At 40.9% G+C, this 18,984-nt stretch overlaps 1 protein-coding gene and 1 gene segment (V, D, J or C); one reads left to right on the forward strand and one right to left on the reverse strand.

Annotated features, from left to right (window-relative positions):
• Positions 1 to 717: 717 nt before the first annotated feature.
• On the forward strand, positions 718 to 3,466 carry LOC125355937. The segment is given in 3 exon segments: positions 718 to 772; positions 892 to 1,225; positions 3,463 to 3,466. Coding segments are annotated over 3 exon segments (393 nt in total).
• Positions 3,467 to 7,624: 4,158 nt separating this feature from the next.
• Positions 7,625 to 9,514, reverse strand: LOC125356156 (transcription initiation factor TFIID subunit 7-like). Its single transcript, XM_048352517.1, has one exon. It carries the CDS (start codon positions 9,071 to 9,073, stop codon positions 8,030 to 8,032), a length of 1,044 nt encoding a protein of 347 aa, XP_048208474.1. The 5' UTR covers positions 9,074 to 9,514; the 3' UTR covers positions 7,625 to 8,029.
• Between the last annotated feature and the right edge of the window lie 9,470 nt (positions 9,515 to 18,984).

Consider the following 18,984-nt stretch of genomic DNA (forward strand, 5'->3'; position numbering starts at 1 on the left):
CAAAGTAACTTTGATCTTTTCTCTTGGCATCAAGCTTTTGCTCCTTTTGCTTCAGCCCTCTAGCAATCAAATTGCAGGACATGGCTTACTTGAACCACTGCTATCATTGTTTTCCCTTGCTTTAAAAATGTTTCTAACTTACCTAGTAAATTCAAATCAGAAATGGGTCAACTCAGCAGTATACCTACATTGTATTCTGTGTTCATGTATGTGTTGTGGAATAAATTGAGGCATGAATTGCTTGACTATGCAGAGCTTATATTTCTCTTGCTATGTCAGTGAGAATGTTCCAATGCACAGAGATATTAAAGCAGTTTAAAATGCCCAGAAATTCTATTCTCTACCTATCTTCATATCCTGAATATGAGCTACTCATCTTCCCCTTAATCTTCTCCCTTTCAAGGGTCATTATGTAGAATTAAGATTAAGACTCTCAAGAAAGCATTTCCACATCCCAGAAGGCACAAATAATATCCAAGAGAGAAGACTGATTGTGACTTGGGCTATGTTAGTGAATCATATTCCCTGGTATAAACTAAAACTCTTGAGCACCATGGACTTGTGGTGATTTCCTGAGATGAGCCAGCCCTGCAGCTGTTTCCAGTTTAGCTCAGTCCAGCAGATTTGCATGTGCACAGAGCACAGCCTACTGCCCCAATAACTCCATAATAGGCCGCTCACACCCTGTGCAGCAGTCAGTCCCAGTCAGCACCCAGCATGGACATGAGGACCCCTGCTCAGCTCCTGGGGCTCCTGCTGCTCTGGCTCCCAGGTAAGGAAGGACAGCACTTCTCCCACCCTGTGTGGTCTGTGCTGCCCAGATCTTCAGGTACGTTCTCTTATAACATGTCTAATATGTTTGTATATTTGCTTTTCTATTTCCATTATCAGGTGCCAGATGTGACATCCAGATGACCCAGTCTCCAGCCTCCCTGTCTGCATCTCCAGGAGACACAGTCTCTCTCACTTGCCGGGCCAGTCAGGGGATCTATAATAATTTAAACTGGTATCAGCAGAAACCTGGGAAAGCTCCTAAGCTTCTGATCTATTACACATCCAATTTGGCCTCTGGAGTTCCATCGCGGTTCAGTGGCAGCGGATCTGGGACAGATTATTCTCTCACCATCAGCAGCCTGCAGCCTGAAGATGTTGCCACTTATTACTGTCAGCAGGATTATAGTTCTCCTCCCACAGTGATACAAGTCATAACAAAAACCTCCCAGGGAAGCAGAAGTGAGAGGCTGGGCTGCCCCAGCTGCTCGGCCTGCTGCCTCCACCTCCTGACAGAGCTTCTCAGATGCAGCCAGACTCTGAACATTACTACAGGCTTGTGGTTGGAGTTTCCAAGGAGGCTCCTCTATATTCTCTGCCACCTTCCTCCACCTCAGCCCCAGAAGCACAGACACAGCCATGACTCTTCTCATATGAAGGCTCACTTGGAATTCACACAGTAAAACAGAAGCTAGCCAAGACTCACCAAGCAGGATTTGTTTTAATAATGGAAACAAGTCTGATCTCTAGCTTTTGAAGTTCTCAGATGACCAGGGAAGTTGCACCTAGGAGGGTGGGATTTTCTGGCTCCGCGAAGGTGTCCTAGGTTTTGGTCCATGCAAGCCTGTGGTTGTCCACCCTGTGGAAAAGCCAGGATGGGCTGCTGTTCCTCTCATCCTCCCCAACAACCTCTCTGGGGGATTCATTAGGCCACACAACTAACTGTCCAGATGTCAGCCTGTGCGTGTCAATAAATACTGCATTCTCTCCTTTATGCCAAATCTCACAGAAGGAGCCCTAATGAAGCAGCTCTGCCAGTAATCAGTGATGGGATGGAGATTTTAGAAATGGGCTTGCATACTCAATCATAATGATCATAATGATGTCTTGAGATCAGCCCAGCATGGTCAAACATCCCCAACTCTTAAAATTTTCCACTTAAGCGATGTCACTATTATAGACTGGTGTGGATTTTAGTTTTCTCTGCCAATCTGAGATCATAGCAAAAAAAAAAATAAAAAATTAACCACCTTCATTAAGTCTTGGAGAAACTCTAAGAAGTTGAAAATTGTGTCAAACATCATATGTTGCTCACAATCTTACCCAGCAACAAACTTTCTTCGTAAAACTTTCTTGATAAAAACAATCCAGAAGCAAAACAACATCAAAACACACAAAAGTAGAAATATCAGTTTGGGGTTTAAGAATTCTTTTCCTACTGATACGAGAAAGCATTTTAATTTGATGCAATCACATTTGTCTCTTCTTGCTTGTATTTCCTGGATATTTGGATTTCTATTCATAAATAACTACCTGTGACTTTACCTTCAAGTATGTTTCTTAGTTCTCTCAGAGTAGTTGCAAAGTTTCAATTTGCCCACTATTTTCATTAATCCAATTTGGATTACTTTTGTAATAGCGAGGTACTGGGAAGTGGATTCAATCTTCTACATGTAGATATTCAGTTTTACCAACACCAATTTTTGGAGAGAGTATCCTTTCTCCAGTGTATACTCTTCATGCCTTTGATAAAATGCAGAGGACTTTAGCTATATGAGTTTATTGCTGGGTCTTCTCTTCCGTTCCCCTGGTCTCCTGGTAGCCCAAGCTTTCTGGTTAATGGAATCCTGGTTAAATTAATCCCAGTAACAATGACTTTCCAGGTGTACCTGTGTGAGCTGCTTGCCTGGAGGAGCTTTTCCTTCAAGGGAAAATTTTCCATGTGAGTTCACTCTCACATACTCACAAACTATCCATGGGTGTTTCACCAATTCTTGACATGATTTCAATGCTTCTTTCCTATTTCCCTGACACAAGACTTCCAGTCAATGGTGCTAATGTCTTTGCAATGAGGCCTTCTTTAGCCTCAACTTCCCACAGTCTCCTCTGCCAAATTGCACTTTGTTCCAGGTGTTTCTCCTCTACATTTTCTTCCTGATTTTCACTGTAAATCCAGCTAAAAGAAGCTGGCAATAATTGCCTGAAATTGTCTTGAATTTTACTTTTTCCCGGGTTACTCCATAGTGTTTAAATTCAGCCCCCCCACCCCCACCCCGGCTACAAAATACTGTGGCAAAGACAAAAGATAGACAGTTATTCGCTACAGTACAATATTAATGACTTATTTGCCTATAACAAAGTCTTTATTTCCTTCCTCATTAATTTCCTTTTTCTTTCATATTTTGCCCTCCTCCATGTCAACTATCTCATTCTGCCTCCTGTACCACATATCCATTTTCTCTTTTTTAAAATTTTTATTGCCAAGTTGAAGTACAGAGGGGTTACAGTTACATACATTAAGTAGTAATTTCTTGTCCAACTTGTTACCTCCTCCCTCATTTTTCTCCGACCTTCCTACCTCCTTACCCCCAAGTTGTACAGTTAGTTTACAACATATTGTCTTGTAAGTATTGCTGTTGCATTGGTTCACATTTTACACATTGTCCATTTTCTCTTAAACCATTCTCACAGATAACCCCAAAACGGTTTTCTCAATTCTCTTGGCATCCTTCAACCTGGGCCAACCTAACCTTCAATTTCACAGTCACAGTCAGAAATAAATACAATCATAAATATCTTTTCTAAAACATGGCATGCCAATTTTTTATTTTAAAATATTCACTAAGATATAAATATTGTATGTATGTTAGACTTCTGTATTCAACTAATAACAGATGGAAAATATTTGGGAAAATACTGCCATTGTACAGAACATGTAGAAGGTTTTGTTGATATTCTCTAAAATGTCCATATGATGATATTAACATAGAAACAATTTAAATTATATGGGAGATGCCCAAAGGTCAGATGCAAACACCATTTTGACTGAAGGGTTTAATGTTTGAGGACTTTGAAGTCTTCACGGATATCTGAGAACCTGAATCTTACAGAGGTGGGTGGAAAATCATGGTCAGAATATCAAATTGTGATGACTTGGTGGAATACATAGAATACCATCTTTTCCATAACTCTTAGAAATATACATAAGTAATATGAAACATGTGAGATCAGGGTCAATACTGTGTGTAGACTGTAGGAATGAAAGCATGAAGAATATGTGGGAGGAGGTTTTGGATTCTATCTAATGGGCTCTGTTTGGAGGTTGAAATGGTTTTCAATAAGGAATCCAGACAGTGCCTGGGTGTCTTTCTCCTATGGTATTCCTGCTGATGGGATCAGGAAGAGACTCCCCAGTTACATTGTTCATCACTATCAAGACTCACAGGAAAGTCATGTATTGTGCAGAACTGTGCATGTGCACAGGCCAAAGATTTACTGAAGTGCTTGTGCAGAGGCCAGAGGTCCTGGCAGTCGGTGCTACACCTAGCAACACAGGTAAGGAGAGATTCTAAAATACTTCCTTCTCCAGGAGGTGGTCGCACATAGAATGCAGGTCTAGGATTGGGAAAGCATAGAACACAGTGACCTGCTGACCAGACATCCAGCATGATCTACACCAACAAGGAACTATGGGTTTAGAGACCAGCGCCCAGGATTCAGATCCACATTAAGGACGGTCTGCAATGCTAAGAAGGAGGAAAGCCTCTGATGATTCAGAGTACGCTTTGCTCCTGCAGTCACAGGTGTATGGAAATGCTCCCTGTGATATAAGGTGCCCTATGAACTGTGGAGGCTCAGGTAGACTCTACTTCCCCAAGGGTTTCTTCTGTGGGAAAGGAGACCTTGGGGCTGGGGATTTAGCTAGTGGAAGAGCACCTGCCTGGTGAGTGCAAGGCCCCAAGTACAGTCCTCAGCTCTGGGGAATAAAAAGAGGAAACCATATTAAAAAAAAACTATGAAAAGGAGAACTTTTTCCCCAAATTTAAATTTGGCAAGTATGACTATTAATTAAAAGTCTGTGGACTGTAAGTCATTTCGAATTGGAATTTTCATTGTAATATTTTCATTTTCTAAAATCATTATTATGGACATTATATTTGTATTTAATTAATATTTAGTTATTATATCTTGTTTAGGTTTCCCTGTGTAATGGTGGATTGGCTTTTAATCTCTTTATTAGTGTACCCATGAATAAATAATCATTTCTTTGTTTTTCTTGAATAATGTTTTAAAGGACTCAACATTAGCAGCATAATGTCATAAAAAGTGAATGTATATTCAAGCAAAACATAAACGCATTAATTTCCGAACACAGATTTAGTTGAGTAACAACAGTATTGAAATTTATGTTTTTAGTGGGTGCTACTGAATATAGTATTCTAAGAAGAGTTCTGAATTAATAATGAATGTGTCAGTTACATATCACACCATGGTATGATCAGAGTAAAACTGTTTTGTATAACAGCATAAGATAAAGGATTTGTCAAAATCCGGGCTTGAACTCGTGGCCTTGGGCTGTCACTTGGATTTCGGGCTCATGGTGGGCCCCTGCCACTGGAGATATGCCTCCTGGGTGTTGATTCTTCCAGAAAAGGAGCATCATAAATTTCTCTGCCTTTGCTAGTTATGAACCATGAACCACCGGATATCAAATACTTAGGTAACTAGAAAGCCAGGCATAAAGTATCAGCAACACGCAAGATAATGGTATTTTTGCAGGAAATAAATTACATTGAGAAGAATTCCTATGCCAAGGTAATGGATCTCAAGGCAAGTATGACTAAATTTATTCTCTTACAGACAAGAAAGAAATGGTTTATACCTAATTGTAGCACACAGGTACAAAAACAAGTTTCCAAAGTGGGATTCCACACCTTGTGGATACACAAGTTGAAGATGTGTACATCCAACATGGCTGTCTTCACTCCCACAAGCACACATATTTCCCCAGGAGATGCAGGACTCAACCTAGAGAGGAGGACACTCACTAGAACCCTGAAGAGTGGAATGGGCAAAACCAGGATGTCCTAGAGGCTCAGTCTCCCACTGTGGCAGGAGCAGGTAAAGTGACTTGAGGACCAGAGGAACCGGGCTGGGCTGAGTGTAAACAGCACCAGAGCCTTTGAGGAAGTGAAGTGGTCACAGAGGCCTCAGGCAGAGGCATTGGGCTTCTCTCCTGTGGACATGGCAAAGAATTCAGAAAACCTGTGCAACCCACCCAGCATCTTTCAGTGACTCAGTGATTTGTGTGGCCTCGGTGATGAAGTAGTAGCTGCCAGAATGCTCAGTCTAGTCACCAGAGGATGTTCATGTCCTGAGATCATGTTCAGATAATTTTGCTTCTTTCACATTCCCTCCATTGAAGGAAGCATCTAAAAGAATAATAAAAATATATTTGTTTACAAATTAATCAGGTTTCAAGATCCAAGAAAAAGAATTGTCCAACTATGAATCCATGATTCGCACCTACCATCCAACCTAAGAAGTTACGACAGTCTGACAGAGAAGATGGTGGAAGAGCAGCAGAGCCCTAGCTGAGCTTCCTCCAACAGCGCAGTTTTCCCACCTCAGAGAAACGTTTACCCCTAGATAGACTGCCCAAATAAGTTCTAACAGTACAGGGATTCAGGCCAGGAAGGAAAAATCAACTTTGCTGGTCTGAAACACAGATTTGAGCTCCGGACGGCATCCCGCAGGCACAGTGCTGCACACCCCGCGCAGCTCAACAGAGACCAGGGAGAAATTCTCCAGACGGCAGCGAACATACAGATCTCAGGCTGAGCACGGATGGGCTGAAATCGCAGACACAGTGTGAGTACCCCCATGAAAGACAGTCTCACTCGCGCCCACAGAGCAGCTCCTTCCCCAACCTCCAGAACAAAGCGCCATCTGGGACACTGGCAAAGGGTCAGACCAGACTGGAGCTAAAGCCCGCCTGGGAAAAGCGAGGACAAAGCAGCCATCTTTGAGAAGGGCAAGAGGAACCAATCAATGAGAGCCAGCTCCACCCAGGAGAACACCCCCTAGCCAGGCGGGAGGCTCATCCTGGGCCTCAGCTCTACTAGAGATGCCCACCCTGCCCGCTGGAATTCCTAAATTAAAAGCAAAAGCGACAAGCAGCTACCGGCGGCACGGAACAGCCACAACGGAGAACAAACTTCCCGAGACAGATCAACGGTCCCATTTAGAAGCCCAATTCCCAGCCCGAAACGGAGCTGAATTCCATACCCAGCTCTGCCCAGAAGGCCGCCCTGCCCAGGAGGGAGGAACCTCCCCCAGGCAAGCGACTCTCAGCCTGATAAACAAGACCAGAGGCACCCTGCTCTGCTGAGTCCACAGCCTATTCAAAGTCAGGCATTAAAGGCAGCAGCCCTACAGCAGATGGGAGGAGCCACAGTTCCTGAGACTGCTCATGTCCCCATCTCCAGTGGATGCCCAAGGCCTACCTGCTAGCTGTGTGAACCACAGAACCCCAGGTTTTCACTAACAGGGGAGGAGGGTCAGAGAAGATCCACCCCCTGCAAGCTGGAAGTAAGTCAAACCAGCCAAGTGGCAGAATAGACTGCACAATCACAAGGAAACCAGAGACTGTAGAAAGTCCACCCAAACAAGGAAGATTTTTCTTTTGTTTGTTTGTTTTGCCTCAAAAGTTTTTTTAAAGTGAAAATATTTGCTTTTAATGTTATAAAAATATTATTCACATCTCTACATATGAGAATCAGCTTTAAGTAGCAAATAGCATTAATATGACAAAAGATAATTTAAAACTAGCTCTATTGTCTCCAGACTAGTTTTTTGTACTGATCTTACATGGCAACATAGAGTAGCAAGAGCAACTTCAGGAAAACAGAAAAACAGCAAAGGCTTTCAGGGAATCTCTGATTAAGGCTGAGCTGCTTATTTCACTAATCTTACAACCTTCCCCAGTCTTACAATTATTCATTCCACTAATCTTATCACTTTTATTTCACTAATATCACATGATGCAAACCTACTTAAAAGAAGCATTATTCTGCCTATGCAATCCTACAATCCTAAACAATGTATACAACCCCGTAATGTGGTTCTCAAAATTGACTGTGATCATTCAACAAGACTTTTAGCATTAAAGGAAATAGGAATTATTGCAACATCTTAATACCCAGTCCAAGTGAGGAAAGTTCTTTTTTTATGCTAATCAGTCTGAGGACTGAAATGATCACTTCTCTAGAAGTGATTCTAGCTCTTTTTGCAAAGAGCTGAGCTGCTCCTTCTCTCTGTCTTCCTTCTGTTTTTCATCCAGCACAGCCTGAAACCTGTTTTTCAGAGCCAGGTTTTCCACTTTCATGATGAGATCCTCCTGTCGTTTTGCCTTGTCTTGGGTCTCTTGGAGCTTGCCTTTCATGTTGTCAATCTGTTTCTGAATCCCAATAACCAGTTGATTGGTTCCTTCATTTTCTGGGTGCTGTTCATCTGACTCATTTAGCTTATCCTGTAGCTGTCTCTCTAGATCTTCCTCTGTGTCGATGATGTTTACATCTTCATCTTGATGCTGTGTCTCATCTTCATCTTCACTGCTGCTGCTGAGGTCATTAAATATCTCTCGAAGCTCATCATGTTCTAATGAGTCATGACCCTGCCTGTGGCCATACATACGTGGAGAGGAGATATCAAGGCCTTGATTTTCTGTCTCTTTTGTTTCATCTTCAGCAATGACCTCCCACCGAGTACTGACAGCTTCCGCATCTGTACTAAGCAATCGTGTGACTTCTTTTTCCACATCTGGGGATTCAATATACTTCTTTTTTGCTGTCTTCCGGAACCTTCTCTTTCTAACATTTTTTAGAGGCAGAGTAATTCCATGGTTCCAGACAAACTTCTTCTCTTTGTCTTTATCTTTTTTCTTGCTTGCTTTGGGATCAGCAGTAGCAACTGGTTCCTCCACAGGAGGATAGAGATCACCATCGACCAAGCATACGAGCATCTCACAGATATCAGCTGTCTTGTGAAAGGTTTTTTTGTCAATGGTCTTCAAACTTTCCATAACACAGGGCAGATCTACCAGTTTTGCTGCCAGAGGGACCCGGTCCACTCTCACAATTCCATGACGCCCATCAGGGTGTAACTCAATGCTCAATCTGTCCTTCAGGTTGACATGGCCAGACTGTACTGCTCTCCTCACGTTAGCAGCGTACTCAGGAGGTAAGCGTAAAATAAACTGGCTCTCCAGTTCATGGGGAGCATCATCCTTGCTTTTACTCATCTTTACTTCTTTGCGACTCACTTTCCCTAACAAACACTTGTGGCATTAAAAAGTGCCAGCTACTGCAACAGTTACAAAGGCCAACGTACTATGGACTGTTATCTTTAATTGCAAAGAGTTCCAAGCAGGACAGTAGCAAAGTAGAATAGCAGCTAGGCGTCCATCTCGTCTTATCGTTTACTGAATCCCAAGTCCTCTCTCTAAATGACTGAGAAAACAGCATTCATTATTAACACTAGCTTCTTGGTCATTTGTTTTCATTTACTTGATTCTTAGCTGCAGTACCACGTTTCAACCTCTAGATGTCGCTGCCCGTGCAAGGCCGCGGGTGAGAACAGGAAAGCAAATGGCTCCACCCGGTGAGGATTACACATTCAGCTCTCCCTGGCCAGAGCAGAATGGAAGACGAAGCCAGCGGATCAGCGAATGCAGCACGGGAGTCCTTTGTTCTTTTCGCTCCCTTGCAAAACGATCCGGCTGCCAGTAAAAGCACCCAGCGCTGGCAGCTCAGAGAATCACCTAGACCCTCGGCTCCCAGCACCAGACACGCGCCCGCGGGCCCCCAAAAGTTTTTTAAGCTTTTATTTTTATTTTTTTCTTATATTTTCATTTCTGAAACATCATTGGTTTGTTTTTGTTTTCCATTTTCACCTGTTGGTTCAATCAATTTTGTTGTTGTTGTTGTTGTTTTCTTTTTTCTTTTTCTGGCTTTTTTTTTCCTTTTTATTTTTTTAAAATAATTTTTCTCAGTTATGTGCATCTGTCTTCCAGTATTCTTTCTGTATTTCTCTCTATGTACTCTCTTTCTTTAAAAATTACTTTCCTATGAATAACACCTCCACTCTTTACTGCTAACTCTCCATTGTCTATCATTTTAACCTTGTTGTTTCTACTGATTCTACTCTCCTCCACATTTCCACATTACTGAAACTAAACCAAAACCATCACCCCTCCATACATTTTACTCTAGTTTCTTTACTATCTCTGACTTACCCTCCTGACTTACTTCTAGGTCCTCCAGATCCCATTGACTCCTGGTTATTGGATAGAGGGTATCCCTACTTAATCCGAGTGAAACAAAGGGGTTCATAGAGAAAGCCAGTCCAAAAGGAACTTAATATAAGAACAAGAATTGCTCATAGGGTTGTAACAGTAAATAAGTAACTACTGAATACAGGGCTCAGGATTGGTTGTTATAATGAAATTGTATTATTCAGGAACACCAAATCTAATTTTATACACAGGTATAAGAGGTATTTGAATATAATTGTGAACTTCTACAATTTACACAACAGTGCTTGGTAAGGTCTGCTTTGGGTCTTAAACGGTGCTCCAGGTGTTTATAGATTGGCATTCCCAATCCAAATGGGTAGAAGAAACACAAGAAAGATGGCAAACAATGAAGTCTTATCTCCCACTCAAAACAAGCAGGAAGCAGAGCAGTCAATCAAAGACATAGAAGAGAACCCCCAAAATATTCTACAAAGACTACTGATAAGCATGATAAATGAAAAGTATGAATCTCTTCAGTCAATTATTCTAGAGCGTGAGGAGGCAAAGCAAAATTAATGTAGAATTTCATGGCCTCTACAAATAGAAAAATAAATGAACTTTGAGTCAAATGAAAAGATAGCTACTCTGCTAAAAGATTTGAGAGACAACACTCAAAACCAAATTAACTAAGTTAATGAAATAAAGAAGTCCATACAGGACCTAAGAGATGACATGGAAATCATCAGGAAAGACCAGTCCAAAGGAAAAGAGATTTGAAATCAAGTAGCTAGCCTACAGTCCCTTCTAACTGAAGCAGAGGGTCGAATCTCAGGAGCTGAAGATTCCCTAAAATCTATGGAGAAAGATCAAAAAACAATACAAAACCAATCCAATCGACAAAGCAGATTGCTCCAGGAGATTCAAGATACAATCAGAAAGCCCAATTTAAGGATAATAGGTATTAAGGAAAACCTGGAGAAGGAAGTTAATGGAATAGGCAACCTATTTAACAGAATATTAGCTGAGAACTTCCCAAATATCCAGAAGGAAAGGCCTATACAGATACAAGAAGCATTTAGAACCCCAAACTTAACAGACCAGAATAGGACATCCCACCGACACCTTGTGATCAAAACAGGATCAATAGAGTCCAAGGAAAGAATCCTTAAAGCTGTTAGGGAGAAGAAAACAATCACAAATAAAGGAAAAGCAATAAGAATTACCCCAGACTTCTCAGCAGAGACCACGAAATCAAGGAGAGCCTGGAATGAGGTATGCGAAACCCTAAATACAAATAACTACCAACCAAGAATAGTGTACCCAGCTAAACTCTCATTCATAGCTGAAGGTCAAAAAAAAGTCTTCCACAGTAAGGAAAAACTGAAACAATATATCTCCACCAAACCAGCTTTACAAAAAATGCTCAAAGATGTACTTTACAGAAAAAATAATCAAGATCTCAATGCAGACAGACAAATGAACCCTAAATAGTAAACCACAATAACAGATCAACAAATGGGAAGACTCAGCTTTTAACAAGATAGGGATAATGAAAGTAACAAATGATCAGCTCTCAATGCTAACTCTCAAAATTAGTGGACATAATTCACCAATCAAACGACATAGGCTCATAAGTTGGATCAAAAATAAAGACCCATCTTTCTGCTGCTTACAAGAGACTCATCTATCCAGCAAAAGTAAACATCTTCTAAAAGTGAAAGACTGGAATCAAATCAAAGCAAATGGCCCCCATAAGCAGGCCGGAGTTGCAATCCTAGTATCAGACAAAATTGACTTCAAATTAAAAAAGGTAAAAAGAGACAAAAAGGTTACTACATACTAATAAAGGGATCTCTCCTACAGGAAGATATAACCATCCTAAATATCTACACACCAAATACAAGAGTACCCAACTTCATCAAACAAACACTACTGACTCTAAAAACACTCATAGACCCAAACACATTGATATTTGGGGACTTTAACACTGCCCTATCACCTCTAGACAGATCAACACGCCAAAAACTGAACAAAGAAACAACATAACTAAACAATTGCATGGACCAACTAGACTCAATCGACATCTACAGAATATTCCACCCTGCAACAACAGAATACACATTGTTCTCAGCGGCACATGGAACATTCTCCAAAATAGATCACATCTTAGGGCACAAAGAAAATCTGTACAAATTCAGAAGTATCAAAACCATTCCCTTCATTCTCTCAGACCACAATGGAATAAAATTAGAGCTCAACTCAAACAGCCACCACAGAAAATCCTACAGTTCATGGAGACTAAACAACACACTGCTGAACCATCAGTGGGTCATTGAAGAAATTAAAATGGAAATTCAAATGTTTACGGAATTCAACCAAGAGGAGGACACAAACACCAGCTCCTTTGGGACACAGCAAAGTCAGTACTCAGAGGAAAAGTTATATCCCTGAGTGCATACACCAACAAACTGGAGAAACAGCAACTCAATAATTTAAGGAAGCACCCTAATTTCCTTGAAAGAGAACAAGCCAAACCCCAAGTCAATACACTGAAGCAAAGAATTAAAATCAAACCAGAATTAAATCAATTGGAGAAAAAGAAAACATAGAAAGAATCAACAAAACAAAGAGTTGGTTCTTTGAACAAAATCAACAATATAGACAGAACCCTAGCAAACCTGACCAAAAACTGAAGGCAGCACACTCAAATAAACAAGATAAGAGATGAAACAGGTAACATCACCACAGAAACAACCAAAATTCAGACCATAATAAGGGACTATTTTGCAAACCTTTATGCCAACAAAATTGAGAACTTGGAAGAAATGGATGATTTCCTAGAAAAAATTCATATCCCCAAACTCAACCATGAAGATTTAAACCTAAACACACCCATATCCAATATTGAAATAGAAAAGGCAATAAGTGATCTCCTAGCCAAGAAAAGCCCAGGTCCAGATGGATTCACAGCAGAATTCTACAAGGCCTTCAAAACAGAGCTCACACCAATATTTATCAAACTCTTCAATCAAATTGAAAGAGAAAGTTCACTACTTCTATGAAGCCAGTATAACGCTCATCCCAAAACCAGGCAGAGATACATCACGGAAAGAGGACTATAGACCGATTTCCCTGATGAATATAGACTCAAAAATTCTCAACAAAATTCTGGCCAATCGACTTCAACAGGTCATCAAAAAAATCATACATCACGATCAAAGTAGATTCATCCCAGGGATGCAAAGTTGGTTTAATATACGCAGTCAATTAATGTAATCCACCACATCAACCAGAGCAAGATAAAGAACCATATGGTTATATCACTCTATGCGGAGAAAGCGTTTGATAAAATCCAGCACCCATTTATGCTAAAAGCCCTGGAAAAACTGGGATTCCAGGGAACATTCCTGAATATAATCAAGGCAGTTTATGACAAACCAACAGCAAGCATAACTCTAATTGGTGAAAAACTAAAGCCATTCCCTTTAAAATCAGGAACAAGGCAGGGATGTCCACTCTCTCCCCTGCTCTTCAACATAGTACTAGAATTCCTAGCCACAGCAATTAGGCAAGAAGAAAATATAAAGGGGATCCAAATAGGAAAAGATGAAATTAAACTTTCTCTCTTTACAGATGACATGATCCTTTACCTAAAGAATTCCATAGACTCTACCTCCAAGCTACTAGAGCTGATCCAAAACTTTGGCAAAGTTGCAGGATATAAAATAAACCCTCAAAAATCAACGGCCTTTCTCTATGCTAACGACCCAAAGGCGGAGGCTGAAATCAGGAAAGAAACTCCTTTTGCAATAGCACCAAAAAATATAAAATACCTAGGAATAACTTGAACCAAAGAAGTGAAAGATCTCTATGATGAGAACTTTAAAAACATGAAAAATTAAATTAAGGCAGAACTAAGGAAATGGAAAAATCTCCCATGCTCCTGGATAGGAAGGATTAATATAATCAAAATGGCAATATTGCCAAAGGTGATCTACAAATTCAATGCAATACCCATTAATAACCCAACACCATTTTTTAATGAAATAGTGGAAGCAATCCTGAAATTCATATGAAACAATTAAAGACCTAGGATAGCAAAAACAATCCTAAGCAGAAAGAACAGTGCTGGAGGATTTACAATACCCAACTTTAAGCTGTATTATAAAGCTATAGTAATAAAAACAGCTTGGTATTGTCACCGGTACAGGCCTGAAGACCAATGGAACAGAATTGAAGACCCAGAATGAACCACAGAACTACACCTACTTAATCTTTGATAAAGGAGTTGAAACTATAGTCTGGAAGAAAGATAGCCTCTTTAACAAATGGTGCTGGCAAAATTGGTTCAACACATGCAACAAACTAAAACTAGATCCTTATATATCACCCTGCACCAAAATCAATTCCAAATGGATCAAAGATCTCAAAATCAAAACAGACACCCTGAAAACACTAAAAGTAGGAGTAGGAGAAACACTTAGGCTCCTTGGCACTGGACGGAACTTCCTCAACTAAGACCCAGAAAGGCTACAAATCAAAGAAAGGTTGGACAAATGGGACTAGATCAAATCACAGAGCTTCTGCAGGGCAAAGGACATAGCTCACAAGATAAACAGAAAGCCCACAGATTGGGAGAAGATCTTTACTGGCCATTCAACAGACAAAGGCCTCATATCTAAAATATATGCAGAACTGAAAAAATTACCTTCATCCAAAACTAAACCACACAGAACCAATAGCCCCCTCATCAAGTGGGCTAGAGACTTAAAAAGAGACTTCTCTGATGAGGAAATGAGAATGGTCAAGAGGCATATGAAAAAGTGCTCTACATCACTGGCCATAAAAGAAATGCAATCAAAACAACATTGACATTCCATCTCACCCCAGTACGAATGTCTGATATCAAGAAATCTAACAATAACAACTGTTGGAGGGGATGTGGCCAAAAGGGAACCCTCCTTCATTGTTGGTGGGAATGTAAGCTGGTTCAGCCACTATGGCAAGCGGTATGGAGATTCCTCAGAAGGCTAAACATAGAACTCCCCTATGACCTAGCAGCCCCAATTTTGGGTATCTATCCAAAAGACCACAAACATAATCACACTAAAGCCACCAGCACAACAATGTTCATCGCAGCACAATTTGTCATAGCTAGAATTTGGAACCAACCCAGATGACCCTCAGTAGATGAGTGAATCAGGAAAAATGTAGTACATATACACAATGGAATTTTATGCCTCTATCAGAAAGAATGACATTGCCCTATTTGTAAGGAAATGGAAGGACTTGGAAAAAGTTATACTAAGTGAAGTGAGTCAGACCCAAAGAAACATGGACTCTCTGGTCTTCCCTATAGGGAATAATTAGCACAGGTTTAGGCAAGTTACAGCAGAGGATCACAGGAGCCCAATAGCTATACCCTTATGAACACATAAGATAATGCTAAGTGAAATGAACTCCATGTTATGGAAAAGATTGTTATATCACAGTTGTAACTACTTTAATATGTCATATGTAACTGTAGCCTCTATTATTGATGATATTCCTGTATCACCTTCCTGTGTTTGTACATACACTATCTCTGTATCTTGTCTGAGTATATTGGAAACCGTGTATACTGGTATTAGAACCAGGAAATTGGAAGGGAATATCAAAATCGAGAGACACAGGGTAAAAAAAGACAAACAAGTACAAAAGCAATACTTACAAACTGTTTGGTGAAAATGAACTGAACAACTGAACAACTCATGGGGGGAAGGGAGAAAGGAAAGAGGGAAGGGGAGGGGGAAATGAGGGAAGAGGTAACAAACAGTACAAGAAATGTATCCAATGCCTAATGTATGAAACTGTAACCTCTCTGTAATTCAGTTTGATAAGAAAAAAAAAAAATATATATATATATAAAAATTTAAAAAAAGAAGTTAGGACATAGCAATCAGAGCACAGTTCAAAGACAGCTACAGCAGGAGGGTTTGTGAGACCCTTATGTAGAATTAAATACAAAAAAAAACTCAAAAACAAATGTGTGGGTCAAGAGCATGAGCCTTGAACAAATCAAATCAGAGACAGTCCCAAGGCCTTAAGGGAAAACCCCAGAACACACACACACACACACACACACACACACACACACACACACACACACAAAATGTCTTTAACTTCCAGCATTCCCAGTAATTAGGAGGATTCAGCATTTGATCTTGTACCTTCCCTATTTTTCACTGGGTTTAGTTCTTCCCATCATTACAGCAGAAAACCACTAAGGGCAATCAAGTCATGTATCCCCAGACATTTATCTTGTTTCAACTCTAGCTTAAAGCTGTTTCTGTAACAGAGATCATTCACCTACATCACTAATGTTGTTGGTTCCGTCAGAATCTGAGGAATCTTTCTTTCTGAGTCTTTAACAGAATTAACTAAGACAAGGATGCTGTCTAGGTTTAAGTTCAAAACAGTACAGCCTGTATTAATCAACAACAAAGTATGTTGGCAATCACATGAAAACAGTATCTTTTCCCTTTCATAGTACAGTTATTACAAGGAATTTCCTATTTGCACTCAGGAATATAAAACTATTTGTCTTCGTCTACCTGAAGATAGATGTTAGTTCTTTCCTCCAAGAGATGATTACTTACTTCCTCATAACTTCTTCAGATTTCAGTGTTCTTTATGAAGACAAGAGCAATTCTAACCCTTGTCCTAGCCATCTTAAACACTTAAACATATCTGAGCCCCCTCCAACCAGCTAAGATCCATGGTGCCCTTGAGCATCTGTACCGCTGGAGATGGGGGCAGTGTCCTTCTCAAGACTACATGGAATTCCAGAATGGGAGGATGTAGCCAAGAAGAGTGACTTTTCCCATGGACAAATCAAACTGGGTACAAGTGTCCCTGGAAGTTGTCTCCATGCTGGGCTGGTCCTCATGCTGTGCATTGTGCACATACCCAGCTTCTACACCTGCACTTACACAGCTGGGCTTTCTTAGCACTCTTGCACATGGCATGGACTGTATGGCTTTTCATACAAATATGGAGATTTTTTATGACAGTTGATTTCAAAGATCAGGGTTTCTGTTAAGCTCTTGGTCTTGCCAGATCATTGCACACACCAGGGAATTTGCATATTGCTCCCTAGGGAGGTCCTTCCTTTACAAGACTGGGATAAATACCCAGATCTCACTCTGTATTGACTGATCAGCTCTCCTCATTTCAACTCAAAATGAGGTTCCCTGTTCAGCTCCTGGGGCTACTAATGCTGTGGATCCCTGGTAAGGGCAGAGGGAGAGGAGGAAGGACATGGGAGGGAGGGTGAGCCCCAGGACCCACTGCTTCCCATGTGTGCGATGTGCGGTTCCTGTCCTCCTGGGTGGACATGTGAGGTTTGCATCTGTGAGGATGAGGAAAGGCAGGAGAAAGCACTGGAAAGATTTTGAAACACTCTGGGGATTATATAGGATATTCATAGTGTCCCCTTTGTTTGAAACATACCTTTAATGATAAACTTCTCTTAAAATATTTCCCAAGGCCATCCCACAGTCATTTTTCAAATGACCAAGGGGAAATCATCAAATGCTTCCTGTTGTTTGGCTCATATGAAAGGCATCAGAACGACTGAAATGATGTTGTCCTTATTTCTCATTGATATTTCAGAATCCAGTGGGGACGTTGTGATGACCCAGACTCCGATCCTTTTCTCTGTCAGTGCAGGAGAGCCGGCCTCCATCTCCTGCAGGTCTAGTCAGAACATTGTATATAGTAATGGAAAGACATATTTGAGCTGGTACCTTCAGAAGCCAGGCAAGGCTCCAAAGCTCCTGATCTACTGGGTTTCCCAGTGAGACTCAGGGGTGCCAGACAGGTTCCATGGCAGTGGGTCAGGCACAGATTTCACACTGACCATCAGCAGGGTGGAGGCTGAGGATGTTGGAGTGTATTACTGTTATCAAGGTACACATGAGCCTCCCACTATGATACAGCCCCAAACAAAAACCTCCCTGCTAGGGTGGCCCAGCTGCCCTCGTGTGCTGTCTCTCTAGGGAGCAGCCAAGCAGATCCTCTCAACCTATGTGCAATGAACACTGGGAAGGCTGAGGAAATGAGGGTGGCTCTGAGTCCTTGTACAAGTAGGGCCTTGGCTGTGTCCTGGGCCATCATTAGCTGCTACATTTTGAATGGGGAGAGCAGCAGCAAAGGAAGCAGCTCCAAGTGCCTGCAGAATAGCCAGGCATCAAAAAGGGAGAGCTGACTGGTGAATTCTTCCTGATTCTTCCTCATTACTGCAACCAGGATGATTGAATTCATTCATGAATGCAGTCATTTGATGAAAGCTGACATTGAATCAGAGGAGGTGCCCATGTAAAATGAATTATTAAAAAAGTGAAGCATTCTTACATAATGAAACATTTATCTTCCACCCCTCCATGAGGAATTAAACCATGTTATTTGTGAACAATTTTTGAGCACCACAGGTTGGTAGCTATGAGTCTCGCTTCCCAGGCGTCTGACATCTGGTGATCACAGTTTAAGGACAGTAGAGTTTGGAAAGTCCATGAGACCCTTCTCTCTATTTAAATAAACAAAAAAGAATATCAAAATACAAATAGAAATCACTAATCAGTTAATCCATACAGATCCACACCACTAATTAATCAAACACACAGCACCAAAGACCTTTAGTGTTAGTGGGGTTTAAATTCAGATTTCTGCATTTAAAGCTATACTTTCAGGAGGATATCACTCTTTTCTCCTATGTTGGCCTATCTTTAATTCTCCTATATACATTTGCCACATAACTCAGGTGACAGATATTCACAATCATGTACAGCTAACTTACGGCCTAAATGGTCTCAAACTGTCTTCATCTTTATATCAATCTTTTATAGGGATTGTAGTTATAAGTCATTACACACTTTTCA

Source organism: Perognathus longimembris, chromosome 8 (genome assembly GCF_023159225.1).
Source record: "Perognathus longimembris pacificus isolate PPM17 chromosome 8, ASM2315922v1, whole genome shotgun sequence".
NCBI classification, from domain to species: Eukaryota; Metazoa; Chordata; class Mammalia; order Rodentia; family Heteromyidae; genus Perognathus; species Perognathus longimembris.